General features: G+C 37.0%; 1 protein-coding gene across 1 annotated transcript; it reads left to right on the top strand.

Annotated features, from left to right (window-relative positions):
• Nucleotides 1–15,608: 15,608 nt before the first annotated feature.
• Nucleotides 15,609–16,475, top strand: LOC120782614 (protein Fer3). Its single transcript, XM_040114982.1, has 2 exons — nucleotides 15,609–15,848; nucleotides 15,924–16,475. Exons 1-2 carry the CDS (start codon nucleotides 15,716–15,718, stop codon nucleotides 16,376–16,378), a joined length of 588 nt encoding a protein of 195 aa, XP_039970916.1. The 5' UTR covers nucleotides 15,609–15,715; the 3' UTR covers nucleotides 16,379–16,475.
• Nucleotides 16,476–18,693: the final 2,218 nt, after the last annotated feature.

The following is an 18,693-nucleotide window of genomic DNA, read 5'->3' as shown; positions in this document are numbered from 1 at the left end:
GAGCACGTGCTTCGACATATGCTCAAGTAGCTGGGTGCAGGCGCTCCACTTCTAAACAATCTAGGTGAAGCACATCCACTTGCATGGCGCCTGTCGCGCCCTCCGGAAGTAGCATGGAGCATGCATTTTAAACCAAACACTTCCCTGGGCACCCGGATCCGACAACCGTTATATATTATGTAGAAGACACTGGAAGAAGTAGCGATAGTGAGGCCACAGAGGATTACTACTCCTCATGGATCCCGTAATTGAACTCGGTATGGTATCGCAAAGGACCAAAACTGATTTATGCGTGACTCATTAGCCTACCGGACTAACCTAAATAACCTATGTATATTAAGACGCACAAATCAATTTCTTTTTTCTCCTCTTAATTTCCATATCATCTTTATTAATATTAGAATTAGCTATTACACATAAAAGCTTATATATGTAAATATATACCATATACATATATGGTATATGTAAGCAATATGTCTAACATAGCAGTTTTATTTTGGTTTCTACATGTGTAACTCTGAAACCCTTCGCCAAGCAGCCAACACCTGTTGTACTCACTACACAACACTACATTGTCGTTGTTGTGAAGCGTATATTCGAGTTCACAACAATAAAAGCTTATTTATGAGTATGCTTTTGAACACAGTTAACATTTGGCAAGAGAGCAACAGCAGAAACCACCACAATGACAATAAGAACACTGCCCGCAGCAATCTTGACTAAGTTGGCTGTCAACTGCGCTGTGATTTATCGCTCTCGAGTTAAGCGTAGAAAGGTTAATTTTTAATCCCTTTTAGTGGCTTAAGGCGTCTTGAGTGGAGATTAGAGTGCAACAATGCCAACAGTAGCCGTCAGTGAATTTGAAAGCGCGAACACGCAGGACAAGCGGCAAATACAAAGGGAAGATTGTGGTTGCGTGCAAATCCCAACTGGAATTTATTCACTCCATTCAACCATGGGTGGTAGTGGGTGGTGGTCACTTGGCTTGCTTGAAATTAAATACAAAATTCTAAGTATACGCTTTTACGTAACATATCAAATGCGCGCAAATAAAAAATAAATGTCTTTTAAAATATCTGATAATGTTCCGGCCATTCTGAGTCACGTTTTCATTCTTGGTGCATTTAGTAGAGAATGGTCGAGCGCATTGTGCCACCAGAAGAAAAGTGGTGACGAACTTATGAAAACTAATGGGTTGAATTTATATTTATTTTGGGGCTTGAAAATGAATAGGTCCTCATTTGATTTAGTCTACTTTCATACTATAATTAAGTTCTTAGAATAGATGGGTATCAAGTCAATGGCATACGGTAATATCAGCTAAAAATGTTACATATGTATGTGAAAGCATGGCAAAACTCAGTTTTGTTGTTCAATTTCCTCTCATAAGCAATAGTATGTTGCTGGAGGATATTTAACGCATAGTGTATGCATATGTTAACATACTTACTAATCAATGTATGTTTATAACGAGAACACTAGAAATAAATGCAAATGTGTGCGTGCCTTACAACCTTATAGTTATAACTTCATTGCATACAAACTAGGCAGAAACACATTAGATGTACTATACACCAATCATGGGACAAGTTATTAACACCTTCCTTTATTTCATTTAAATGTTGAACATTTACATATTGGGGATTTAATACTAAAATCTAATCTGATGTTAAATTAATATGCTCGATACTTTTGTTTTCGTATTATAGTTTAAAATAAATGTTCTTATTATTTATCTCTTGCCAATCTTGGCATGTTACTGGTACATTTCTGAGACAATTGTGGCCATTGTAGTCATTTCGTTGATTGTAGGAAAAACATCCTGTCAGCTGACTAGTTGGGCTTGTGGTTCATTCCGATTGTAAAGTAGAATTTACCTAGTTACTTTCACTGCAGGGTGTACATAAATATCTGTGTCGTTGCGCCATTTAATCACTCAGTTCTTCTTCGCCACACTTGTCGTTCTCCGCTCACCCTTTAGGATCATTGATTTCCATTCTCGCATTCACGACTGAGCGCATTTTCGCTGCGGCGGAATGTGAAAAATTCCCATGGAAGAATTCAAAACTTATATCGCAGGTGTAAATGTTTGTGTGCGCAAATGACAAACCTCAGGGACAATGTCTTTCCTTCTTCCGCATCATTCGTCGTAACCATGTGAACTTCCATTATCTAAAAAGTGTGTGCACATCTCACAAATAGACAACACACTTGGTATATTTATTCATTTGTTAGTAAGACCCGCGAATAAGTATCTCCGCATTGCACTCTTTGTCGCATTCGTATTTCTTTCCGGCACACTCATGCCGTGACTAAATTCTCTTGCAGCTTGCTTTGCCTTTTCGAAATGTGGGAGTTCGCAATTGTTATTCGTATATAGTATAGTATAGTACTATTGTTAGAACTCAACTCCTCATTTGCTGCTTCTTTCGCAGGCCATATTTGCTGAGTACATACATATCTTTAAGACACACTCCACTCCTCATCAAACCAATTCCAGTCGCAACTTTTTCTTAAAAAATTATTTCAACCACTTCATTCCAGCACACAATCATTGCAGTTTCATACATATGTACAATGTAAGTAAGTCCAAGAGGCGATAAGTGAGCTTTCATTAAAGGTCGCATAAGTCCGTGAATCCTTTTTGATTTGGAATTGTAATCCATTCTTCGAAATTGGTTGACATAACACATTGGATCCACTATTTCGAAATACCTACCTACTTCCAGAAAGGATATCCTTTGTTTATGAGTCAGTTTAGGTAACATAGAATAATTTAATTCATTCTTAACGGAGTAATTTAATAACTGGCTGGTATTAATACTTATTTTCTATCAGTTTATGGTATCTAAAGCAATTTAATTTTTTTATTCGATTTATTCGTTGTTAAAAAAGGTTGCGGCGGTTACTTCTCAGCAGACACGGGGAAAAAACAACTCGTCTTCTGCAATGCTTGATTGGTTACCATTTCAACTATGTTAAAGCAACTCACCGGTTAATAGGGCCGTAAAATGTTTACATTTTATTAACTTCACTTTCTTAGGCTTATCAGTAAACAACAAAACTTTTTACATACTTAGCGACCCTTGCTCCTTCTACGATTGCGCCGCTGTAGAATATCTAGCGCATGCTTTTGTTATTTAATTCGATCCAAAACATACCAAAATTAGTTAGAATCGAAGGAAAGAAATATTAATTCTGAATCCGTTGAAGCTGAAAATGTCACTTATTTCATCTCTACTTCCCTCATAACCTCAGCGACGCTATTAAAGTTTTATGGAGCGCATGAGTGGAAACAGGCGCACTCCCTTGCACGGCTCTTTTCAGTTCATACCATATGTATGTATTATCTAGTCGTTATTTATACCACACAATATCACTGTAACAACAAAGGCGAATAGCAATGATAGCGGCAATAGCAGAAATGTTAATGAGTCCTGGCACTTCGGAAAGAAAAAATGCCACTTTTGCCAATGTTAAAGTGAAAGAGAAGCAAGAGAAAGAGCTGCAGTTTGATTTATGGGAAATGAATATGAGCGGAATGGAGGTTGCTGCGTGTCAGTATCTGCGCTGATTTCAGAAATAAACGAAGCATGAAGTAAGAGGCTTTAAGGTTTTAAAGAGCAACCGAAATGGTGAATTGAATGGAGGTTGCAGGAAAGGACCGGCCGGCTACTGTTTCTTTTTCAAGCTCGCTTGCTATGCAAATAGTCCTTATGGTCGTAAAAAATATTTGTAAGTATGCCTTACCAGTTGCGTTTTCTAAGTAACCACTGGAAACTCATTAGCAGCGCCGTTCATTAATTGAGTTCAAAACGAAGCCCACACCGTAGTTGTTTATTCTGTTATTAAAAACTGCCTCCATTGCTTGGGCGTACAGTCAGCTTTTCTTGGAAAGTCCAAAATGAAAAATGGTTTGCCAATTTCGTTATTTGTGGGCAAACAATAGTCGACAGCCGCTTAATCATTCGAAAAGCCTATATGTACATACTTTTTTATTCATATGTATATACATATAACTACAATAAATGGCCTTAAATGGCTTTTAATTTGGCAACTGCTCAACTCAGGCTAGCCTTAAGCGTTTAAGCAAATTAACCATTAAAATGAAGTTAGGGCGACAAAGGAAGGAACTCGATTTATGTATGTGGAATTTTAATTTGTAGGTCAATGTGGAATAATATGCTATTTTGTCTTCGGGGAAAACTGAGTTGAAGTTTGAATTTTTAGTATTCTGAGCACGTACCTAAAGTGACCACTGACATGAACATTATACACACCGTAACGTATGAGAAACTTACGGAGTACAATGTCGGGAACAGGGATGCATTCTTTAACTTTGGCCAATGGAATTTGTTTGACTGGTTGGTGAATTTTCTTTTTAAACATTTCCTCATGACCGTGCATGAAACAAACATATTAACATCTGAACGCTACACTCATAAATTTTATTACATAATTTGTGTTCACTGAAAGTTTGTTGTACAAATCCACATGCGCTCCTACTGCGAAAAAGTCGTAATATCAATATAGGCTGTTACATTCAGTGTCTTCAAATTGTTTGTGTATGGATCTAGATTTGCAAATAAATGCGTATTTAAAAAAGAATAATATAAAATTTATAAAATACCACAAAAAATGTGGTGTTTGCATGTGAGCGAATCATGGTAGCCGAATGATCCGTTAATGTGTTAATTTTAGCTTGTTTTTTCTTATTCTTCGGCGGAATTTGTGAATCATCCACAGTTTACAAGTGGCGGCAGTTTGCCTTTGTGAGGGAAAAATAAGAAAAAACGTTAACTTCGGTTGCGCCGAAGCTATACACACATACAAAAAAACTCCTCAAAAGAACTAGATTCCAGTTGATCCGTTTGTATGGCAGCTATATGCTTTAGTTATCCGATCTGAACAATTCCTTCGAAGATATGCTTGTATGTATTTGCTTTCGATCGTTCAGTTTGTATAACAGCTATACCTTATGGTGGGGAGAAAAGAATGTGCAAAATTTCAGATTGACATCTTAAAAACTGAGGGACTAGTTCTCCCATATACAGACAGGTGGACATGGCTAAATCGACTCAGCTCGTCATGCTTATCGTTTAGATGCATGTACATATATTTTATAGGGTTTCCGGTATTTTCTTGTGGGTTTTACATATGTACATCGTAGCAAGGTATAATGAAATATCTGTGTATATGTGTAGTATTTGCAATTACAATGATCTCTAGATTGTTCAATGGTGGGGGAGACTCATGTCACGGCCTGTTATACAATAGATTAATATTTCGAAAGGTCATTCAGCCAACCCAAAATTATTTTCCAATATTTGAACGCTCAAAAATCTATATAAATATGTTTCCAAATAAAGGAATCTACGAAAACACCCTCAGTTACAACCACATACGGCGAACAGACAATATTGATAAATATAGCCTATTCCCTGCACTTCAGAGTATTCTGTAAACATTCCCTCCCTTCTATCCTTCCCCATTCATACTTATTTCAAGTATGCCGCCTTAGGCATAAAACAGCAAACCATTCATCTGCCGCGTTAGCGTTTATAAGCTCTATCCAACCGCACACTCTTATCTACATATATCGTTTATGTATGTGTATTAGTACTTGTGGCCGCATCACCCTATCAAGCGATTCAACAGGAACAGTAGCAACACAAGCACTGCCATCAATTGCTTCCTTATTGTGTTTTTATGAATATTTTTCTTTGATTCCCCGAGCAAAGCAAGAATTTCCGAAATTAGCCTATAATACAATTTGGGGCGCAATTTCGTCAGATAGCCAAAGGAAAAAATCATTGTAAGCGAAAGCGCTTTCACTGCTTTTGGTGCCGCGGGGACCATATTGGATAATCTTAATATTATGTAAGCATTTCGTGGATTATTTAAGCCACTTTTTGGGTAAGCATATTTGCATACAGATAGCGGTTTCAAATGTCGGTCTTTAATATGTCATATGATAAAAAATAATTACATATACATATATGTACATCAACGATAGGCTTGCGGTATGAGATATGCAATGACTTGTGCGTTAAGTATACGCCCCATATGCTGTCGGCACACTTAGTTGCCGGCTTATGATATGTTAGTAATTATATGAGCATGTGTATGGAAAAAGAGCAATGCTTTATGATATCATTTCGAATTATTTGAGATTTAAGGAATACGCTTTTAGCCTGAAGATGTTCATATTTTAAAATTGGTAACATAATTACGTTTGTGGCAACATAATACTAGCTCCCCTTGTATAAATTTGAAGCATGAACATTACATTATCTTTCAACTCATAGCAGACTGATGATTTCACGTTAAATATTCAAGATTCAGTAGTACCTGCCCCTCTTCATATACCACATGCATACACACATATGTATATATGTATATGTTTTTAAAAGAAATGTAAATGACTTCAGTCATTTAATTCCAAATATTCATACATTAGGCGAGTATCGTACACTATGCTAATTCGTTAAATGTTGTCAACATATTTATTTCAAAATATCTCCTCCGTTTTTGTTTTCCTAGTCAGTCAATATCTTAAATATCGCATACGAAATTCATGGCCGGAAATTATATCCCTACTAAAAAGTTATTTCCGCACTAATTGCTGAAACATATCTTTATCATGTCTACAAGCGAAGTTCTGATTTGCATTTATTTTTCAAGAACGGATTAAAAGAATGAATTCTTTCGTTCGTATTTCGTGTTATTGCATAATAACGAATTTCCTTTTCCATCCGATATAAAATTTTAGTTAGAGAAGTGATTTTTATTTAATTTATTTTTTGGTTTGGAACTAATAGGCTATCTTGAATGCGCCCGTACATTTACCCAACAAGCAATAGACTAAATATACCACAACCAAAATGTTTCGACGAACACAATTTAAGAAAGGAGAGTTGGGTTCAAATGGTCAACTGCCCCATTTGGCTGATGTTATCAATCCTTTCCAGAAACTTCCAATAGGATTTTTTTCCAAATTTTATTGCAATCGACGATGAAATGCGCAGAGAGTGGCAGACATTAGATAGTTGGCATAGAGATAATTGCAGCGCATGTGCGGATAACAGCGTGCATGCCGGTTCAATTTGGTTATTTTTTAATTTATAAATCATAGACGAAAATAATATAAATAGTTGAAAGCCTGTAAATAATATACCAATTTATGATGACTTTGAAAACAATGTTTGTTTTCGTATTTCTCTTTGCTCTCGAGGCCTTTGTATTGCAACAAACTCTTCACTTCTTAAAACTCTCTCCACACTACAAGCCAACTTCATCTGATGGACCACTAGAGGGACCAAAAAATAAATTAAAGGTAACCAGTGGTCCGGCAACACTAAGTCTAGTGCCGTTATTTGCATTTATAAGCTGAGGATATGACTGTCCAAGTATATGGCCATCGATACTTAAATTTACCTATGGAGAAATGCTACCGAGAGTTTAGAGAAAAGTTATTGTCCTTTATTGTTTACACATAATTTAATTGCTTAGTCTAATTCAATAGAAACTTGACATCTGCAAGCAGTTGCGAACTTTTGAGCGCAGAGTCAAGGGTGAACCTCAACAACTACAACAAGCAACTGTGTTTATCCGGTTTCGCAATCACACTCTTACTCTGGCAAGTTTAGTATCATTGCTGTTGTTGTACAATTTAATATGTTGTTTCAATGATGAAGTTAACTGTAGTACCCAAAATCAATTGTGTGGTTACTTATAGCCGGGTGAGCCGTCCGCAATGACAACGATAAAACGGATAAAACTAAGGAAGGACCGTGGGGCCAAAGTGGCAGCTTTTCTTGCATTCCTTCGGGTATGATTTCCTCTTGCTGCACACTGCTTAACTTCTTGTTAATGTATGTACCAACACAGATACTGTAGGCAACGACGAAATGAAAGCAAAATAATAGACGTTGGGGTGGACCCTGCATCCACAAACCGACCCTGTCCCATAAAACTTTATTAACCAGTGCGGTTGTGTCCGGCTAATACAAGCCGGTGTCTAAGGTGGCCGGTTGACGATCTAAACGCCATTATAAGCGCGAGAGACGATAGTTGGCCCATTTCAATTTAGTTGAAGTCACAGTAAATAATTCAAGAATCAATGAATTTCAGGAATCTACATATATATCTACGAATTTTTAACTAAAATTGGTCGCACTAAGACAAGATTTGTCATTAAAATTGTCTTCACACCATAACTATCGGTGAATATGTGTATAAGTTACCCTAATACCTATGAATGGGAGTATTTTTTTAGTATTATGGCAAAGTACAAGGAAATTGTCTAAGCTTTCCATCGCCCCGTATTTGCATGTTGCCAAGAAATTGAAGAATTTTATGATGTTCACTTCAAAAAAGAATGGTGGCAACGTGGCTCTTTGCAAACTCTTAAAAATTGTTTCATTTATTTATTTTCTTCTCCTATATATGCGTTCAAATGATAAGATTTGTAGAAAAATGTCATTTATATGAAGTCCTTTTATACTTCTATATGTCCTAAGCACACTCCATATAATGCTTTTATATATTATGCTTACTTAATTGGGGTACTCACAACGTGTCATAAAGCATCGTAAAATCATAAATTTGTATACTAGTTTAAAAAATTTGTTGTTGGATTGCATACTAAAATAAGTTTACGCAAATACTGAACACTTTGTATTCGGATCGTCATAACTTATAACTTTATGAGACGATGTGAAACCCCTAAATATATAATTTCAAAGATTTTCGATTTAGACCATTTTATATAAACTCGACGCTGTGAAAACGCAGTCCAAACGAAGAATCGTAGAACTTCAAACAAGCTTAAGTTAGTTTTCAATAATAATAGCACTGAAAAATTAAAAAAATTGTCAACATGGCCGATATTGTCGCCAGATGTAGATTCATAGAAATTTTGTCAGCTTCGCGACTATTAGTCCAACTCAGGGTCAATATGTATGCGAGCTCATATGTATGTTTGTTTGTCGTTTTGTTTTTTTTTTAATGTTTTCACAGAACTCAATTTTTTGCTCCGATCTGCCACCGCGTATATAGACTCTATCCTTAACGAAAATTAATTTAAAAATTCAAATTATCCTTTAAGCCTCTATTGAAGAAGACGGCGAATAAAGAGATGACAACATATTGAATTTATGATTAAAGAGGGCGGTAAGTGTCTATTGAAGTTTATTGGTTTTTGTCGTTGCCAAATGCGTGGCATATCAAAAGTTTTGTTTAATTTTACACAACTTAAATTATTTTGTCCTTTGTCTATTTGGCTTCTGACGGTTTGTGCACAGTATTCATAGTCTTGATGTCTCTCGTTAAATCATCCTTATCTATCTGCATACAGTTACTTATACCTGCCTTATGACCCTAAATGATAATGTGTTGTTGTCGATATCGTTTGCCATTGTCGTATGTACTGAGTTATATTGTCAATTTAAGGTCAAGAAAATAACCAAGGCTCACAGGCAGTATTTCACTGTAGTTATGCGCCTACACATACATATATACACATAAAGGTAAAGATTTGCTTCGATTGCCATGGCAATTACCCATAAAGAAGCCTTAAGTGGTAGTGGTATGCCAATTATACCAGAGAAGCCTTCATTGGAGATCTACTCCTGCTGAGGGAAGTACATATGTAGTCTAAGTACACACATGCATGTATCATTTTAAGTGATGAGTTTTGCAATAAATGTCAGCAATCAATATTATGGTTTACCATGAGTTCGGCATACTCATAAGCCGAGCAATATTGCAGGGTTATGCATGGCAGATATTTGCATGGAAAATTATTTGATTGCTTTTATATGTAGAATGTAATGAAGTCTATTTCTACTCCATTTACCATGTCAAATTTTCAACTTGTAATTAATGCACTATTCCATCAGCTGCAACATAAGCTCCTTGAGCTACTTAAACTTTCACTCCATTGTTGTTGTGTCAGCTGCAAGATGAAGTTGTTGTTTTGCTTAGATGTTGGCGGGAAAGTCGAAGTTTTATACGCGTACGAAATTTCGTTTGGAGCAAAGCAGGGCAGCACCAGTGCACTGCGTAAGAAGGATTTCTGCTTATACGCCTCTCTGACTCGACACCACAACAATAATGTTTTGTCGAGCAGGGTTGAATGCGGCAACCACGCATGAAGCATGAATTAGTGGGATTACTGGGTCAAGATGTTTGCGTGCACCTTAACTGCTAGGCTGCAGAGCTGTGACTCTGCTGATTCACCGGTCTACGGGCCTGCAGCTCTACATTCATGCCATTTCGTTTGCAGCAAATCGGAGTAAGTGCATTTACACTTCTACTATTCTTCTGTTCGCTTATGTAAATGTGCTGGTTATTATAACACTCCTCAAATACAGAGCGAACACTAACTCAGCAATTTATTTTAAGTGTCGCTTTATGCGTATGTTGGACCTTTTCTTATTCCCTGAACAAGGTAACGATGTTTGTAACATCGGAAACGAAATATCGGAGACCCAATAAAGTTTATTGATCAGCGTGACGAGCTTCTTCTGTTCTGCTTCTGTTTATATATATGCAAACTATTTAGAATAAAGTGTTTGTACGGAAGAGGTATTTTCACCACGGCAGCTGTGCAATCTCCGAAAGAATTGTTTAGATCGAGTAATTATAACATTTAGCCGCCAAACCAACTGGCAGATCGAAGTTCTTTTGTATTTGGGAAGGGTATTACAGCTTCAGTGCAACCGAAGTTACGGTTTTCCTTGTTAAGCCTTAAATGAACACATATATGTATGTATTTATAGAAATGACGCAAGTTGAAACGCCTGTCAAGTCATGCGAGTCCTTTGCGTATACTTACTTGTGAATGCGCCACTCAGCCATTCAATTCATCAACTCCGCAATACAAATGTGGAGGCGCGAGTTTTCTCTAATGTGGAATGACAGTTTTTAAAAAAACTGACCTGTTCGGTAATTACGTTCTAGTTTTCCGAAAGTATACTTTGGAATACAACAATTACAACTGATTAATCAGCTCTACAAAAAACTTTGTTGCTCTGGATATACATATGTAAGTAGTATGTATATGTAGTTATCGCCAAATTTTGATGTTTTCAAGTGTTCAGAGCCGAATTTACATATTCATTAAAATGTTCAATGCGTTGTTTGTTGTTTTGTTGCATATCCTATATTTCGATCAACTATCAGCTTCTAGGTAATACGATTTATTTTTTCTGCTATAGTTAGGGTTCAGCGCAGCTTTTTCACGAATACGAACATCACTTGTGATCACTACTTTCACCTAAAGCTGTTTACTGCAAATATTAGAGTAATTATGTGGAGGGTATTAATAAAGATCTAGCGCGGAGATATGTCGTATTACATCTACTGTTTTACTCAATGAAAGTCTCCCTCTGTGTTCTAAAATTAATAGGATATGAACTCAATATAATACGCGATCGAGTTAAGAATGAGCAATTTGTCCAAGTTTTGAACGCGGAGGGAGATTGTTTAACTATGGTTGTCGAAAAATTCCAAAGCTTAGTAAGGAAACGTTGGAAGGTGGAAAAATGTTATGGTTCTCAGATACGGCAATTTTGAAAGATACAAGTTACGACTGTTCTGGAAATGGAAGCTTGGATATGTTTTGTGCTGATACTAGAAAAAATTCTTAACTTGCCATAAAGCACCAAATTATGAAGAAATGGTGAAAAATTTGCTGACTAACTGTCAGACTCTAGCAGCAAATATGAGAATCAAGTTAGACTACTTCCGCAATCATTCGAAAAATTAAGGAAATTATTTTAATGAATCGGGAGAGCCGTTCCACCAGTATCTATAATTCATAAAGGCCATTTTATTCAAATATAAAATATGTTTTCGTTATTTGTCTCTCTGTTAACTTCGTGTACTCTTATTTTTCGAAAAAAAAACACTAACATTATAAATATACATACATATGTATATGTTATTTTGTTTCTGTTATTTGATTTTTGTAATGTAAAATGGAAATAAGGATTTAAAGCAAATCGATAGTCAACTCTGCAAACCCTTCTTGTTTTCATGATTTTTGAGGACAAATGCTATATATCCAAAACCAATCTTATATCCAGGATAACAAAACCACTGTAGACTAGTGTAGACAAGTTCTTTCATGAAAGAATATACTATACAAATAGAATTAATCGAACATATTTCGCTTAGCCTTATGTTATGCGGTACCAAATATGAGTAACATTGATCCTTATTTCACTATGTAATAATATGAAGACTATTTCAGTTAGTTAGATTTATTACGCTTTTGCATCATAGAGTACATATAAGAGTTTTGTTCACCTAACGGCTGTTTGTATCATCTAAAAATAATCGAGTTAGAGATAGGGTTATGTATATATGTTATTAATGATCAGGATAATGAGTCGAGTTTAAATCCGAGTGACTGTTTGTCGCCTGTCAGTCAGTGCAAGCGATAACTTGACTAAACGCGGATTGCTTTACAGAAATGAGAGGATGACTTCGTAGATGCGCATAATTCTATAACTAAGCACCAAATGAAGGTGTAGAACTGCAGCAAGGGGCCCCTGTGGCCTAAAAGTCTTGAAAAAGTGGGTGTGACCCCCTCCCTAATAGTACATACATATCTCCAAATCATCCAAATTCGATCAACAGAATAAAACTTAGACCATGGGCGTGACACTGCCCACTTTCGGGTGAAAATACGTTCTTTTAAAATTCCTATATCACAGTGCGAAAAATCAAGAAACAATTAATCTAACAAGGTAAAACTTTGCAGAAATAGTATTGAACATCTCTGTGGCATATTAATTGTACCGCCAATATGAGTCAAAAATATACCAAATTTTATTGTAATTTTCCTTGTCATACAACTGATTGTTAGCTCAACAAAAAGTCTAAAAGCTGCTTTACTGCACAATTGGAACAAATTTCCATCTAGACCATTGCCATATTCCGCCTATGCAAGACAATATATACAAGTGGGGAGTTATTGGAGACCTCAAGACGGCGTATTTTTTTTAGTGGAATGCAAGATGGGTGTCCTAAATGTTCCGGTTATCTTGCCCGAGGCATAGTAGAAATCCTCACTGCCGCCAAAAATATTGGCCGGTAGAAATTGTCGATCTCAAGACTATATTTGTATTATTGTTGTCAAGGCATATTAAATTATCTTCCGAAGCTTTCAAATATTTGAAGAGTTTTTCTCCAAAGCTTTCAGAGACATCTATAAATATGTGCAAGTTAAATTCTCATTTGATAAATTTAAAAACAATATAGGGGCTTATTCGGAATAATAAGAAGATATTATGTAATTTGAAAAGCGTTAGGGGGCTCTATTTGTGGGTTAAGGTACAGGAAAAGTAAAACTGTTCATTTGTAAACATTTGGAGTCTATTTTAAAATGCCTATTGTAAGAATGAATCTTAAATGGATAGGCGACATCTTCTAATAAAAAGGTAAATTTTTATTTAAATTTTTTGTGAACTTTTATTGAGTTGAAATTAAAATTTTTATTCATAAAAACAAATTAAGAGCTATTTTTTGTTCTTATTTTTATTTTTAGGTATAAGAGCAACAAAAATATAGTATCATAACCCGTGCACAAAAATGCTGGAAACCAGTGTTATAAACGTCTGAAAACTTTCCTTTTAGAGTATACACCCTGTCAAGAAAGTATCGGAATTCGTCATTTCCCCCTCTCATCTCCCGCTTATATGGAAGACAGGTAAATTTTTATACTCTCGCAACAAAGTTGCTAAGGAGAGTATTATAGTTTTGTTCACATAACGGTTGTTTGTAAGTCCTAAAACTAAAAGAGTCAGATATATGGTTATATATACCAAAGTGATCAGGGTGACGAGTAGAGTTGCAATCCGGATGTCTGTCTGTCCGTCCGTCCGTGCAAGCTGTAACTTGAGTAAAAATTGAGATATTGGTACACGTATTTCTTGGGCCCATAAGAAGGTTAAGTTCGAAGATGGGCAAAATCGGCCCACTGCCACGCCCACAAAATGGCGGAAACCGAAAACCTATAAAGTGTCATAACTAAGCCATAAATAAAGATATTAAAGTGAAATTTGGCACAAAGGATCGCATTAGGGAGGGGCATATTTGGACGTAATTTTTTTTGGAAAAGTGGTCGTGGCCCCGCCCCCTACTAAGTTTGTTGTACATATCTCGGAAACTACTATAGCTATGTCAACCAAACTCTATAGAGTCGTTTCCTTCAGGCATTTCCATATACAGTTCAAAACTGGAAGAAATCGGATAATAACCACGCCCACCTCCCATACAAAGGCTATGTTGAAAATCACTAAAAGTGCGTTAACCGACTAACAAAAAACGTCAGAAACACTAAATTTTACGGAAGAAATGGCAGAAGGAAGCTGCACCCAGGCTTTTTTTTTTAAATTGAAAATGGGCGTGGCGTCGCCCACTTATGGACCAAAAACCATATCTCAGGAACTACTAATCTAATTAATTTTTCAGCAAAATAAAAAAATATGTAAAGGACGGATAATGAAATCTCGATTATCACTTTATCATGCGAGAGTATAAAATGTTCGGTGACACCCGAACTTAGCTCTTCCTTACTTGTTTCCCCTAGGTTGGTGCAAATGTCCTTAATTATGATGCCAAAAATTAGCACAATTTGTCAACCAGTGTGTTCACAGTAGCTGTTTATGTCAGTCGACCTCAGTAGTATTTGTCGAATTTTACAAAATTTTTTAAAGTTTTTTTGTTAAATTTTGGCTAAACACTCAACAAATATCACTGAGCAATCACCATTAGCTCCATGTGACTTCTGACTATTCTTGTAACTCAAGTAACCGCTCCGGGGAAACTGTTTTGAGTTAATTGAAGACATCAAAACAAATTCGACGCGAGAGCTGAGGTCGACTGACATCGACAGCTTTTGTGAACACACTTGTTGACTGATTGCGCTGATTTTTGGCATCATAATTAAGGACAGTTGTACCAACCTAAAAAAAAATAATTTACCTGTCTTCCATATAAGCGGGAGATTTAAATGAAGAATTCCCGATACTTTCTGGACAGGTTGTATGTACATTAATATCCGATTAATAAATTTAATTAATACTTGTATAACTTAAATAGAACTAACAGCTGTTGATTGTTTTCTGACCACTTCCGATTCTTAACTTTGACTTCAGCCATCCGAAATGGTTTCGCAAGTTCAAAATCCCCACTTTCTTAATTATATTTCAACTATTCTTCTCACAATATTCTCAAATAATATTGGCATACATTAATATTGGCATCTGGTAACTCTAAAATTCTCAAAAGAATCACCAGACCATATTTAGCGAGTTCACTTACTTAACTTTCAGTCTGTTCAACAACCATTTTCCGCCACCTGTGTGCCATATTTCTTCGACTGAGGTAGTCTCAATTTTTTTTTTCATCCGCTCTTTCTAAATTTCTACCCTTAATAGAGAAGTGAACATTTCCACCAATCAGAGAGATGAAAACTGTTGCCTGAATAAAAATGGCTGCCACATTAGGATATCAGTTGAGGCTCTGTTAATTTTTATATTAAATAGAAGAGACATTGCCTTTGCGACATTTCAACTTCAGCTTCCAAATAGAACTGTGCAAGAGGATTTTAGTCTGATAAGATTTAGTGAATTTTGGATTTTCTTTAACATTAATTTATAACGTGCGATAGAAATTTACGGAAATCGTGGATTTGTTTAGAATGCAACATCATCCCGAACCGTCTTATATGCCGGAAGTGCCGTTTCAGCCTTTGTGGGGGCAGGAAGCCCCTCCTCCGCCCCCAATTGTGCCATATCAAGAATTAATCGCTGGCTTTCCCTGTACCGATTTAGGTGTGTAAAATTTGGGAAGAATCTTTAACTGTTACATATCGCTTTTGTGGAAATTTTAATGTTTGCTCTCCACAGCTCTTTGGCAACGCTCACAGGTAAGCAATTTGGTAAGTAATCACCGATCCACAAACAGTCGCAGCAACAATTCGGAATCGACCAATGGAAGCCTAACGAAAAAGACTCGTCGACGAGTGGCATCGATGGCTCAACGACGGGCGGCAAATATTCGCGAACGCCGTAGGATGTTTAACCTAAATGAAGCCTTTGACAAATTGCGACGAAAAGTACCAACATTTGCATACGAAAAGAGACTGTCTCGCATCGAAACTCTACGCCTGGCAATCACATACATAGGGTTCATGACCGAACTTTTGACTGGTGCCCCGATGTCGACGCACAAACCGCGTTCGAATGATCTTTATGCGGGAATGAATGGGCACCATCATCCCGGCCCGATCGGTCACCACCATCTTCATCCGGCGGCATTTCAAAGGGATTTCGTATCGCCCTATAGTCACAGCTTAAGCTGAGTTGTAAAGCTAACTTTATAAACATAAATGGAAAAAGGGCGGGGTGAAAAATAGCTTAATAGTTCTGTTGATAAATGTGCATTGTTTTTATTTTACGTAAGCAATAAAGGAAGCAACCCAAACTTTATTGTTTATTCATTAGCCGCCGTCATTAGCAGACATAAATGAAAATAACTCTGACTCACCAATAATAAAAACTGGAGTTATGCATTCATATGGTTATAGTCATCACAACGAGGGCTATATATCGCCTCAACGATTTTATCCCAGTATATCGAGTATCTAATTATTCTCACAAGGGTCATGTGTAAAACAAATTCCGATTTTATTCTTGCTGATTATCCGAAGTGGAAAGTTGGACATATTGCTCATGAAAATATGGGCATGCGCAAGCTTTCGTGGGATGGCAAATAATCTAGACAATATACCGTGACACAAATCATTTAATATGATAACTGATGCTAAAACGACTATTATTAATATGGAATATTCTATTAGCACAGGATCAACTTGATACTGTTATCATAACCTTTCTTAGTTCGGAAAATATCTTTCAGGCTACACTGCATTTCCTATTATTGCAGAATTGCACTTACGTAATATACTACATAATAATGCGGTAACGAAAATATAATATTAGTTTATGTTTAAAGTAAGCTTCTATTTTCATTAAATTTATAGAGGAAGTCGAAAGGTCTTTAGCACAAGCTTCTAGCCGTTTTAGTTGATGACTAGCCTCCGCATTCCTTAGTTCGTTTGCCATGGTCGTCATCAAGAGTAGGGTCTCTCATCCGATACCGTTGACGCTTTTTCATTGGTAATGTTTTTTACGTGGCGGATCCCAAACCCAGCGCACAACCCTATGTAGGGGATGTTTCGCCTTCTCACTTTAGCTCGCCTTCGAACGGATGTTCTTAGGCTACCCAGAGGATACTTGGACAAAGACCGTAAGTCGTGAGCTACTTGAGCCATATGTAAAAGAATCGTTTCTGGTCACTCCCAAGTGAATGACAATCAGAGAACTTTCCTCACCTGCGTGAACTTACATATACACATGACTCCAACCTCCGAGCAGGCACAATCTTCAATAAGAGTGTACAGCTGCTGGGGTATGCCGATGATATTGATATCATTGGCCTCAACACCCCCGCCGTTAGTTCTGCTTTCTCCAAACTGGATAAGGAAGCGAAGTAGATGGGTCTGGTAGTTAAAGCGGGCAAGACGAAATATTTCCTGTTATCAAGCAAACATTCGTCGCATTCGCGACTAGGCTCCCACGTTACTGTTGACAGTCTTTGACAGACTTCGAAGTTGTAGATAATTTCATCTATTTTGGAACCAGCATTAACAGCAACAACAATGTCAGCCTCGAAATCCAAAGCAGAATAACTCTTGCCAACAGGTTCTACTTTGGACTGAGTAGGCAATTGAGAAGTCAATTCCTCTCTCGACGAACAAAAACCAAACTCTACAAGCCGCTCTTTATTCACGTCCTGCTATATGGTGCAGATGCATGGACGATGACAGCATCTGATGAGTAGGCCTTAGGAGTTTTCGAGAGAAAGGTTCTGTGAAAGATTTATGGTCCTTTGCGCGTTAGCCACGGCGAATATCGCATTCGATGGAACGATGAGCTGTATGTAATTGCCAGGCTAGGTAATGTTGTCCGAATGGACGAAAACACTCCCGCCGGGGGAAGCAGAGGAAGAGGAAGACCTCCTCTAAGTTTAAAAAGATCAGGTGGACAAGGACCTGGCTTCGCTTGGCATTTCCAATTGGCGCCACGTAGCGAAAAGATGAAACGACTGGCGGCTGTTGCTAACTCGGCTATAATCGCGTATCTACGCCAGTAAAGAAGAACACAAAAAAGTTATAATGTATTATACGAACATTAAACTGCTAATACAAGCAAATGAGTTTCATAAAAACATTCATACTTCTGCATGTATGTACTCGTAAATAGGTACGATTATTTTATTTGATCTGGCGATATATAGTAGAAAACGGTCGCAGAACACACGCCAACGGAACGTTTTTTACTTGTTCGTAAAGAACCAAAATATACCTGATAATCCCGCTACGTAATTGCCATTGATAAAAGGAATTATACACTTGTTAGTAAACAATGCGCCCTAACCACAAATAGTAAGAAGTCAGCCGGATGAGAATCGCTGCACCTGACCGTGAGCAAACAGGAGGAGGAAAGCGAGGAGAGACATGTTAGCAAAGCGTAAAATTATAATTAAATTAAATGTAACAGATTGAGCAATATTTTGACGAATGTGTGGTAGTGTGTGGCAAACGAGACAAGGGAT

The sequence above is a fragment of the Bactrocera tryoni genome, chromosome 1, assembly GCF_016617805.1.
Source record: "Bactrocera tryoni isolate S06 chromosome 1, CSIRO_BtryS06_freeze2, whole genome shotgun sequence".
NCBI classification, from domain to species: Eukaryota; Metazoa; Arthropoda; class Insecta; order Diptera; family Tephritidae; genus Bactrocera; species Bactrocera tryoni.
The sequence above is the reverse complement of the archived record's forward strand: the minus strand, read 5'-3'. Positions and strand labels throughout refer to the sequence as shown.